The sequence below is a fragment of the Protopterus annectens genome, chromosome 5.part0 (assembly GCF_019279795.1).
Source record: "Protopterus annectens isolate FY-2018-M chromosome 5.part0, PAN1.0, whole genome shotgun sequence".
In the NCBI taxonomy this organism is placed as follows: Eukaryota; Metazoa; Chordata; order Ceratodontiformes; family Protopteridae; genus Protopterus; species Protopterus annectens.
In genome coordinates, this window is record NC_056735.1 from 347,888,519 (window position 1) to 347,900,573 (window position 12,055).

Sequence of the window (12,055 nt, forward strand, 5' to 3'; positions counted from 1 at the left end):
CACATGCTAAGGATTGTGTTCTTGTATGGAATATTTTTGATTTTGATCAGTTTGCTGCAGTGGAATTGCAGTCGTAAACCCCCCTAAACACCCTTCCTGTAATTAAATATGAGGTCAGTAAACCTCAGAAAATGTTGGAAAATAGTAGTTTTGTATTGCCATTGATGAGCCAGTTATCTGGGAACTAACCATATATTCCTGCCACCCATTCATACCCAAGGACTGCTGCTTTTTCAAACATGCAGATATTGCATCATGACAGAGGTTATATATATATTTGTGTAGTACAGCATATCTGATTAAATATTTTTACAGAATCCCATGAGAAATATAAATGAACACTGTGTTTCATGTCGTTCCATTCTGTCTTCATACTGTATGTTAAACCATGTTGAAAAGATGAGGTTAAATGTCAAGACTTTGCCTCGTGATCAAGGGTTGGGTCATAAGACACAGGTGTCAGGAATGCAGAGGATTGTATGAAGGAGATCGGTATACTACATGAACACAATTTATTTCCTTCCATTTTTATTGACCATGTATCTTTTATAATCTTTCCTTCCCCATCCTGTGTCTTGCCTTTCCATAAGATTAAATACGTGTCAGCTTCTAAACATAGATCTACATATACTCTGTTGTTGTTGCCCTCATTGGAAGCATCAAAATTCTGTGCTTCTGCACTAGTCCTGTTCCATATTAGAGGATGTTACTGTACCCAGTAAGTACAAGTCCTGTTGAGTGACCACGATTACATTTTCTTCTTCTGTTCCTTTCTTTGCTTTTTACCGTGCACACACACACACACACACACACACACACACACACACACACACATACTACACTACACTACACTGTTTTTAGCTTTTTTTGTGGTAACCAAGCCCCAGTACTAAGTGTTTTTTTTTTTATTTTTACTCTAAAGAAGTCCTGTGATACTAGAGGGCCGAAAGTGCTAAGCATGTTTAATCAACAAGTATGATAAACTAATGCTTTTTTTATTTTACTGACACTTTTAAAATTATGGTAACCAGTTTACGTGGAATTTACCTGGCAACTTGGTACTATCAAATTCACCATTGGCTGTGTCCTTGTCTGCTTATAGCCCAGTACCAAGTGTCCTTTCTTCCCTTTCCAGTAACATAAGTGTGCTTCAGAATGCAATTATTTGGCAACAGACACATTGCATCCACTGCAGTGCTAGTAGGTATAGCATTATCAGGGAATGGAAGTAGAATGGGACACTAGGACTAGGATTTGCTATCTTGAGGCTATAGTGTGCAAAGAGCTGATCCTTGGGCTAAGTTTATCCTTTAGTAATAAACAGTACCAGTAAGCATCAAGTCACTTCTTATTGTTACTGGATACCTTGGACAACTGTAACTGATGTTTGAGGGTAAAAGAAACTACTTTATACAACAGTAGCTTAAAAGGAACCACAGAAAACTCACAGAATAACTTTAGTGAATTCACTTACCATGTTGGCCACTGGCTCTGAACAGTGTAGTTAGACTATTGCAATAGACTGTGCTTCTGTCTTATCCAGTGATATACACATGAATGGTTGCTTTACGTATGGTTAACATATCATGTAAATATTATTGCTGTCAGTCTGTACCTGGAGTTATAAAACAGTCATTATTTCAGAACCCCACTTTACAAGGAACCCCACTTCACAAGGATATTAAAATATATAAATGTTTTAGATAGTGTGTTTTCCATCTCTCTTAATTTTCATTCTAAGGTTCATCAACTTATTTTGATCTACTGTGCATCTTTTAAATACATTTTCCAGCTCAAGCTATTAGTTAGAATTATTAACCTCTATTTGATGTAGCATGTGTGATTGACAGAGTGTGTTGGAATAATTTTTAATTCATTACTGATTGAAATCGTTTCACTCCGCTCACTGATTTATGATTATTTGATAAAGGTCTGTTAACATAATGTAAACATTATGATTCAGTTGCGTTTCCTTATTGGCAGTATAGTCATTGTTAAAATGACTGCCATTAAATAACACAGCTGTAGATAAATTTGAAAGATGAAAGTAGAGTTTATACTGATTGGGATGGCAAGGGTGTTGAATAACTCTGTGGTCTGTCTGAATATTGCCGACCTTGGAGACCTTGTTTACACTGAGGTTTCCCGCAGAGTAGAGGTTTGGCATTATGCTTTACATGCACTGCAATTACTTTCCTTTTCACTGCTTCCTTGGAATAATTTGAATGTCTGTATGTAGGATGTACTACATGTAAAGAGATTTGTTATCCTGAAAAGTACTAACATCCTTCTACCCCAGATGAAATAGTACCTCAGTGCTGCATAAATGCCTTTATAGCCACGTCTCATTATACTGCTGTTTCTAATGCTTGCAGAGAGCAAGTAAGTTCCATCAGCTTACCAAAGGCCGCTAAAACTAGTGTGAAAAGGCCTTTAATTGCTTATGAGTCTTTTTCCATTGTATATATCAAAATATGTTAGGATAAGAGAAAAAAAACAAATCCAGCATATTTTTTTTTTTTATTTTATTTGGCTAATACTTTTAGACCTGAATATGCAAGTAACAGTAACAAAGACATACATGTCACAATGTTACATTTCAAAATTGTGCATTTAGGTAATAGCTTAGAATGATACGAGTTTCCTGTTTGCAACTTCACTGTTTAAAATGTGACTATTTGTTTTACACAAATTAAGGTTTATTTGGTTTTGTCCATCAGGATGCTGCTTGTTAAGAAATGCAGATGAGGCAAAGGTATAACTTTACAAAGGCAGCAGAGTATGCAGTTTAAGCCAAATTGTTTTCCGGCTTTTTTTATTGCTCACTTTTTTTTTTTTTTTTTTTTTTTTTTTGCAGCTAGCTATTCAAGCAAGGTTCTGTGACACAACAACAATAAAAGAGTACGACTCGAAGCATGTGAGATACACAGCTCAGCTGGAGGGAGAGGACTCTGACTCATGTGAGGACACCACTGTCTTATTTTACTCACCTAATATGACCCTCAAAGAAAGGGGATTGTGACATTGCAGCCTGCATGATAAAGCTACGGCAGCTTTGCTTAACATGAAGACAGAGGAATGCCTCAGAGATGCAGTGACACACGCATTCATTAAACAAAATGAGGGAGCTGTCAACCTTCATTACTGATTCCAAGCTGTTAATATTTAATGTCATAAAACTACAGTGCCCTGCACTGTGCTCCACAGTCATCCGATATGTAGACTGCTGCACTCAACAGAATTCAGTGATCAAAAAAAAAAAAAAAAACTGTATCCCATTTATGTCATCATGTGCTCAGAATTTTACAAACATTACAGCTGGCCGATTGTCTCAGGGACTTCCGGAATTCTGTTTTCATTTTTGTCATGACTGTCGCCCAGAAATGTACAGCTGAGAACTGAATCTTCAGTAAGCATGTTGATGTTTTGGTTGAAGCATGAGAGATTGGAGCTTTCAGTATTTTCACTTCTAGGGCAGTGATTAAAAATCTGTGCCTGACAAAGCTAAGACAGAAACACACATGCACGCACACGCACACGCACACACACACACACACACACACACACACACATGCACAGAGTTGCGCTTCAGTTACATAATGTGTTATTAGTTCCTTTGTGATGAAATGTGTAGCAAAGAAACATTAGCAACCTAATTTTTGTCTAAGAATGAAGGCAAAAAAAAAGACTGAAATGTATAAATGTATTTGTCCAGTGATCCTGTTGTGTTGCCAGCAAGATGGATTAGACTAGCCATGTTTTTTACCTGCTCCGCAGCCTGTGTGCCACTTTAACTACTGCTCTGTGCTGTACAGTCTAACTCTCAACTGTCCATTATTTTCCATCATATTTTTTGCCATGTTCATCATAACATTTTTTTTTTATTTTTTGATAAATCACTGAGTATTAAAGTCAATAGTTATTGCTAATCATGAGTTCCATACTTATTTTTCATAAAATGCACTTTAATGCAAAATCTTTTCTCCTCTAAAGTTAAGTAAAATAGAGTATTTTTTAAAGATTTTCCCTGATTTGAGGCCTTTGTCCCTCATTATTTTTGACTTTGTTCCTGATTGTTGAGATGTTAAGAGCTAATGTATTCATTGTAGTCATGTTAGTGTGTTAATCTTGCTTTCATTTGTTGTGATTGCTATTTTAAGACTGCTGATATTGGAGTTATATTTTGCTGTTTTGGTTGTTGTTTAGTAATATATTTTCTGGGTCATTAAACAGTCATCTAGTTGGTACAATATCAGCACCACAGAATTCCAGCTTTTCTTTATTGTTGAGATTGTGACCTTGATGTGGAGAATGTGGTAACTTACAGGGAGATTCAGAAAATTTAGTATGTTTCTATATACTGTAGTTGGGCCGGTTTCAGCTTAGTAGAAGTTATGATACATGTCTGTTGTGTAGTGGTTTACTGAGTCTGGATAGTGCTTTATCCAATCTGTAGTAGATTAAATTTGTATATATGACCTAGTTGCAGTCAACAAAAAAAGTGAGAAACTGGTGGGATTTTTTGCCAGTTTAATACAATGGGTAGTCCTCATAACTCATACTGGAACTGTTTGATTGCTACATTAACTGAAAGCAACTAAGAGAGTAAGTTGACTTAATTGTTTTTGAAGTTAGATGATCAGAGATATAATAAAACATAAATGTGCCATAGGAGACTACAATAACTCATTTGTGACTTTCTTATACATGATTTTCACTTATAAATTGCTTTAACTCTCACAAATTATTTGGTCTGCTTCCTTATAAAGATTCCATGTCTAAAAATGCCTCAGGACTGCTTTTTCTGTAATCACATGATCTTTTTTGTATTTAAACAGCAACCTTTCTGGTATATGTATATTACATCAACAGGTACAGCACTGTTTTTTGTGGCACTGATAGTTGGTAGGTTTAAAGGGTGTATAGAAGAGAAGTGGGATAGACTTGGACATATATGTAGCTAGACATATATAGTAACTGTGTTGATCAGCCAAAGTCTGTTCACCTAAAAAATACAAAAATCTACCCATAGTAGAACAAGGGAAGTTTTTAAAACTTAAATACATTTTCATTAAATCTTGAAAATGTCCCCTATTCTTTTTGCTAAATGTCTTTTGATCTTTAACTCCTGTCTAAGCTACTACCAACTTTTTTATGCTGCTAAATTGTTTGGTTGCATAACTTGCTAAACTGTACCAGGTATTGGTAAATCAACTAGAAATCCACATACAGCCATATTTTGGTGTATTGGTTGGGTAAATCAGTTATATTTTGATCATTTAAATAAGAGTTTAACCAGCTAAAAGGCCTTCTTATATAGTTCTGGTGACATCACAGTATCCATATATTTAACATGAGAGAGCCATTGAATAAAATGTAAATGGCTAAAGATTTATACACACTTTTAAACTAAATTTTAGGATTTTCAGTGTCTGCTTTAAAAGTCCAATGTTTTATGAACAGGCTCAATTTGTACCAACTTCTGAATTGTAAAGTTATCTATAAAACATGCACTGACTGTTGTTCTTTCATGGAAAAAAAAAAAAACAAGTTTTACATAGAATCTCCTGACTAACATAAAAAAACAATATGCTTTTGTTCCCCCTCTTAGCTTCATATGGAATTTGGTGTATAGTCTAAAAGGTACAGAAAATTACTGGCAAATGCTTTAGGAAGTAAAACCCACTCAGAAACAGAAGAAGGAATTTGTTAACAAAGAGTGAGCTTCATAAACTCTTTACACATTGTGTAAGGGGAAATGAACGCCTGTAACACAGAAACAATTAGCTTGTCTTTCTGCTTAACACAAAGCAGTGCACAGCCGTCCCTGGCTCTTGCCATGCTGGAGCTCATCAGTGAAGTGGTATGTAGAAGCTGCACCCTTTACCAGTCATTTGTGTGATTTGTATAGCTGCCAGTCAGTCAACTAAGTTCAGGGTCAGTGGTATTTATTGAAATCTTTGGAGGTAATGCACTTAGCTTCTGCCATTATATACAGAGGAGCTCCAGGATTTTGGGGGTAGGGATATATGGCTATTTCAAAGCTGGGAGGTGTGAGGCCATGCAAAATGCCTTTTTTTATTTGTGTTTATTTTGTTTTGTTTACTGTGAAAGTCCAGCTGGGCACAAGGTCCATTTTCAGTGGAGGCCTGTGAAGAACAGTTCCATATTGCATAAAGTTGAAGAACAATACATTATATCACATTTTGTTCAGATTCTTAGCAAATACCAAAAAATTATATATACATCATAATAATAATACACAAGACATTATACAGGTTTACTTAATAGTAAGACAGTAATAAAACGGGCTTACAAATGTACTTAATATATATCTGGAATAGTACATTTTAAGAGTGTTTAAACAATACTACAGTTTCAGTGCTGAGATGGTTCAACAGAATTCTAAGTACATAACTTGTTATTGTGGCAGTCCTAGTTGGTAGGTTTAAAATAGAGGTTGGATAGACTTGGAAATAGTGTGTTTATATTCTGTAGCTTGGCTGCTTTCAACATAGTAGAAATGATGGTATCTTGCTGAATGTTATGCAGTGGTTTTCTGAGTCAGGATACTGTTTTATGTGATCTGTAGTAGATTAAATGTATATATGTGATCTAGCTGTATTCAGGCAAAAACAAAGATTGTTTCCAGCCTGAAACCAGTGTGACTTTTCATCAGTTTAATGCAATGGTCAATCATCTTAACTCATGGTACTCTAGAGGGCTGCTAATAGTTTGCAGCAATGAGTAAGATTTTTTTATAGAAACTAAAATGTAAAACAGCAACATATGGCTCTAGATGGGGAAATGCCATATACAGATTACTTATTTAATTATTTATTTTAATCTTATCCTGGAGTGTAACAGCAGCACAACAAAGAGCTAATGAGGATTTGCTTTAGTTTAGTTTTAAATATGTGTGAGCTTTCAGTGAGCCTTATTTGGAGCGGGTTGGAGTTCCAGACCTTGAAGACATGGCTGGGTGCAAAGCATCTCCAGCTATGTTCTTGGATGTCTGAACCATGTGGAAGTGTTTGTCAGTAGAGCAGAGTTGGCAGTTGGTAGTGCACCTTAGTAGTAAACAGTCTAGAACAGGACACCTATCAGAGTGATGCACTACACTGTGTGCTACTTGTAACTGAGAGAGCGAGAGGGAGGTAGTAAGGTAGTTCTAGCCAGTTAAGGTGCGTAAAGGCAGTGCAGTGATGAGAAGTTTTAAACTTTATTGGATGCAGATTTGGCTATTTTATTGTAGCACTGCCCAACGTTGTGCTTCTTTGTGGCCTGGAGAGTGGTGAAAATTGGTGAGGCATATAGCAGTATGGGAAGAAGATGGGAGGAGGTGAGGTGGTAATGCCACTTTCACTTCAAGTCAAATTTCAAGTTGTATCAATAATGACACCTAGTAGTTAGTGTTGGAAACTATATCAATTATTCTGTTGTCAGATGGGGTGGTTTTGATGTTTGCTTTGCAATCATTGTGGGACTTAGGGGCGAAAAGGAGTAGTTTTGTCTTCTTTGGATTTAGGATGAGGTCATATTTGATGAGCATATAAGAGTAGAATCATTAGCATATTGGAGTAGGTTGGCATGTTTAACAGTAAGGTGCAAACTGTTAATAAATATGTTGAAAAAGAGGGGTCCAAGTACTGCTTTGTGGTACACCAACAGATGCTGGTAGGAAGGTGGAGTAGCTTGATTGCCATTTTAACAGCTTGTATTCTATCTGACAGATAACTTTGGAACTAGGGGTGGGTGGTATGAGATAGGCCTCATGATGCTAGCTGAAACAGCTGCTTGTCAGGGGATTTTGATAAGTCTAAGAACAGTGTGGACACAATATTGTTTGCACTGCATTTTTGTTTTATGGCATTTATGAAGTTGAGTAATGCAGTATTAGTGCTGTAGTTTGGTCTGAAACCCTGCTGGTAGGAGAGATTAGATTTTTGTCAGGGATATGTTTAAGAAGCTGGACATAGATGCTTCATTTCTCCCAGACTTTAGGCAAAAGTGAAAGAATGGCTATGGGGTTGCAGTTGGAGAAGTTAGTGATGTTGCCTCCTTTGAAAGAGACAGGTTATACGATTTCTTCCACAGGAAGGGGAACATGAGATTCTTATATAGATCTATTATGAAAATAGAGAAAGGATAGATTATGATTCAGTAGCAATACTGAAACAGTTTCCTTGTAAATTATCATTAGCTGAGGTGGTGGGTTTAAGTTTGAAGACATACTTCTTTATGGTACAGGTGGGGACAGAGCTGAAGAAGAAGGCATTGGAATTGTTGATGGATTGAGAGGTATTTTGTAGAATGTTATTGTTACTGAGTAATGAATTTATGATATTTATGAAGTGGGAGTTGAACAGAGTGGTGTTACTGTCTGAATCCATATCATGACATGGCTTGAGCTATTGACATGTACCAGGGGCTAAGAGTTTTTCTGATTGAGCCACATAACTCTTTTGGGGTTTTATGTTGAGTACTTTGTGAGTCAAAACAGTAGTGGATTTTATCTATCTTGACTTTTTTTGGTAAAATTGCAGAGGTATCTAAATGTTTGATAGTCTTGTGGAGTTTAATTTTATTGCTAGCTTTTCCAAGTCTTATCCCTTTTATGCAAGAGTATTTTGGAGTCAGAGGACAGCAAGGGAGCAATATTAAGCATAACTTGCTTTCTTCTTAATGGTACCTGATTATTAAGGAAAGTTGTATTAATGAGAATTATGGCCTCATCTAGAGAGATGGTTCTATGTAGATTACAATTGATTGATTTTAGAATAGATATAACTGTGTTGGGATTAAAGTTGATTAGATTACATGCTTTGATAAAGTAATGTTCTCTGGGTACATAAGAAGTACTTCTAATTGCATTAGTCATGAGATGATCATTAAATTTGTATGGTAAAGTTCCTGAGGATTATATTTTGTTTGGATGGTGGTCAATATCTAGCCCAGAAGAGAATGTTTATTATTGGGCTTGCTGAACTGAGTTGGGGTTTGAATAGTTGGAGCAAAACTAAATAGATTTAGAGAGGGAGTCAGTAGTGAGTAGAGCCAGTCTATGCTATGGGTCACCAAGAATACTGTTTCATAAGAGATACTTTATTTTATCTCGGAAAACATATCTTCCATAGTAGAGATGTTGCCTCCAAGTGGGATGTATACATAGATTTTTCTGTATGTTCAGTTTGAGAAGGGAAATGAGGATTACCACATTCCTGAAAGTGGGTTAATTGACAGGGTATATATATATATATATATATATATATATATATATATATATATATATATATATATATATATATATATATAGAGAGAGAGAGAGAGAGAGAGAGCTAGCTCAAGGGTATTGCAGAACATTATAGCAATGCCTTCTCCTTTATTTTCTTTTCTATCCATTCAAGTCTATAGATGCTATATCCAGGGGATGGAGGATAATTTCACCATCTTTGATGCCTGGTTTCTACCAGGTTTCAGAAATGGTGAGAATATGTGGTGAGTGCACAGTTAGCAATGCATTTAGGTCAGTTATTTTGTGTGTAATGCATCTGATGTTAATATGGAGAAACGTTAGCCCTGAACTGGTAGTGGATGCATTGTGTTGAATGAGAGGTGTGGATTGGGAGGGAGGAGAGTCATATTTGGTCAGTGGGGATGGTCCACAGTTAAGGTAAATGTCTCCATGGAGCAGACATTTGATGGGTTGTTGGCTGCAGTTTAGCAGTCTTTAAAGAATTGAATGTAAGAGGTTTTATGCAGGCATGGAGCTATATGTGTGAAAAGCCAGTGTGACTGGGGAGAGGTCCAAGGAAATGTGGAGAAGAAAGGTGTACGTGATAGGAGGAGGAGTATATTAGAATCATACCTGATATCAGAAACATTAAATATGACAGAAGAGCATACGACATATTGAGGTGTATGATTGTAGGTCTGAAAAAAGAGTGCTACACTTACAAAAGAGACTGAGGAGACCTTTAGAATAGAAGATTTAAAGTAGTTGTTATTATAAAGTGTAAGGATGACAACGAAAAGTATTATACTAGTAAACTTGTCTTTTGCTTTGTATTTCTCGTAAATGTGAGGTTCCTGTTGGTGATGTAATGAGACAGCCAGAGTTAGGAATGTAGTATATGGATACTGGTTTGCTACTAAATTATTACATGGGAGTTGTGTGGTAACTTAATTGCAGGGTACTGGTTTAGAAGTTATGTGTGTATTATTATGAATGGGGAAGGACATGTATATGTGCATTTCTACAATTGTGGTAACTGCCCCCCACACCTACAGGAGATCATCAGTATAGGTGTGCTCAGTGTGAAGAAGACAGAAACTGTGAGTTACCTCACAGGTATCTGCTGTATAGATTTCTTCTGCCTTCAAAATGTATTTGAAGTAGAAAAAAGACACTACTTAACAAAAACACTTCTTAAAACAGTATAGGTGTGTATCTTTGTAGCCTGAAGAATGTTGCTGCTCAAGGCTGCACTTTATATTGTACGCAGTGTTATTATCTCAGTTTACTTGGGGGTGCTCATAGGGGTCTTGGAAGGAAGTTAAAGGCTAGAAATTCTGGAAGTGAGCATGCAGGACTCTATGCCTGTAATTTACACTACAGGGCAAATCTTTTAACTTAATTTGATACAACTATTTGCTGTGGGGCACTTATTCCAGGAAGAAGTTTCCCAGAGAAATATGTCTTTTCACATATGATATTAACATGCGCTGCCACTTTGTAAGTACCTGGTCATCTAGGATATGAAAGATGTGTGCTGTGCATGACAGTTCTCACTTATGCATAGGAAAACTGATGTAGCAAGCCAGTAACAATGAACTATGACTATGCAGTAAAAAAAGAGAGGTAGCAGTATGTTTGTTATCTTATAGTGTGGATAGGTCTTATTACTGTAATTTAATCAATAAATTAAATGTTATTTCTCTACATGCCTTACTGCATTAAAACACACCATTTAAAGCAGATGCAATCAAGTGACAGTGCTTATAAGCTCTTTGTTGTTAAGGGGAAGAATACCAAGTAATGCTAAGTGAGCATCAAAAATATTATGATCACTGACCTTTTAACGTGACCTCTGCACAGAGTTATGCAAGCTGTGTGGAACTATATAGATTAGCAGCAGAGTGGAAACATAGAAGAGAAGTGGGGGATGATAGGGTGAATTGCACATTCAAGGTGAGGATGAGCTTAGTGAGGGAATTGTATTGCAAACTAACTGTGCTTTACTTTTGAATAATCATTTTTGTGCAGTTGCATCATACAAATCATGATGAAGACTTTTATGAGGGAATCAAACTTTATTTTTGTGTGCAGATGATAGAGGAGCAGATTACAGAAAAATAGAAATGTATATTGAGGAAACAGGAGATCAAACGGAAGTAAAAAGAAGTAATTGTCTGTGAAGGGCATTTCAAAATGCAGTGTATGGTGGTATGGATTAAAGGCTTAACAGTCAAAAAGGAGAAAGATATATATGAAGTTGAATAAGGGGAAAGATGATGAAAGGACAAGAATGGTATACAAGGAGTAGAGGCTGAAAGAGGACCAATGTAAGAAAGTGCAGGCAAGATCAAGCATGCTGATTAGAAGGGATGGGCTAAGGCATGGTTACAAAGGTATATGGCAAGAGTATGTTGGATAATTGAATTGTACGGGGGCATGCAGGGATTCTTCATGATTTTTTTTTTTTTTTTTTGGCTTTACAATGAAAAGAGAGGATGATGCCTTAGTAAAAGGTGAAATGAAGTTAGACAGTGATGGTAGTGGCACTAATTGAGAGTTCATAAGAAAATGTTGGAACACAGATGTCATTTCATACCTCACATTGGACCAGCATAGGTTTTAAAATAACAGCTGCACCGCCTTTTACATTAACAAGAGCCATTCATCAGAAGCTAATATATTATTGATGCTAGTACTTGGTGTGTAAAGCAAGATTAAGAAAACTGCAGATGATATTGAATTGATAAGCACAATATTTGAAATGGGAAATTAATGTGAATGCGATTTGGGGAGGTTGTTGCATTGGAAATGATAGGT

The 12,055-nt window shown here is 36.3% G+C and overlaps 1 protein-coding gene across 3 annotated transcripts in view; it reads left to right on the plus strand.

Moving 5' to 3' along the window:
* LOC122802621 (cyclic AMP receptor-like protein A) overlaps positions 1-12,055 on the plus strand; it is a 3,720,933-nt gene that overhangs the window by 3,629,363 nt on the left and 79,515 nt on the right. For 2 of the 3 annotated variants that reach the window (XM_044072312.1, XM_044072313.1), the window contains one exon: positions 2,858-4,788. In XM_044072312.1, coding sequence (XP_043928247.1) covers positions 2,858-3,022 — 165 coding nt within the window. In that variant the 3' untranslated portion in view covers positions 3,023-4,788. Of the gene's footprint in view, positions 1-2,857; positions 4,789-12,055 lie in introns of those variants that run through there. The other variant, XR_006364962.1, reaches the window with a different exon arrangement.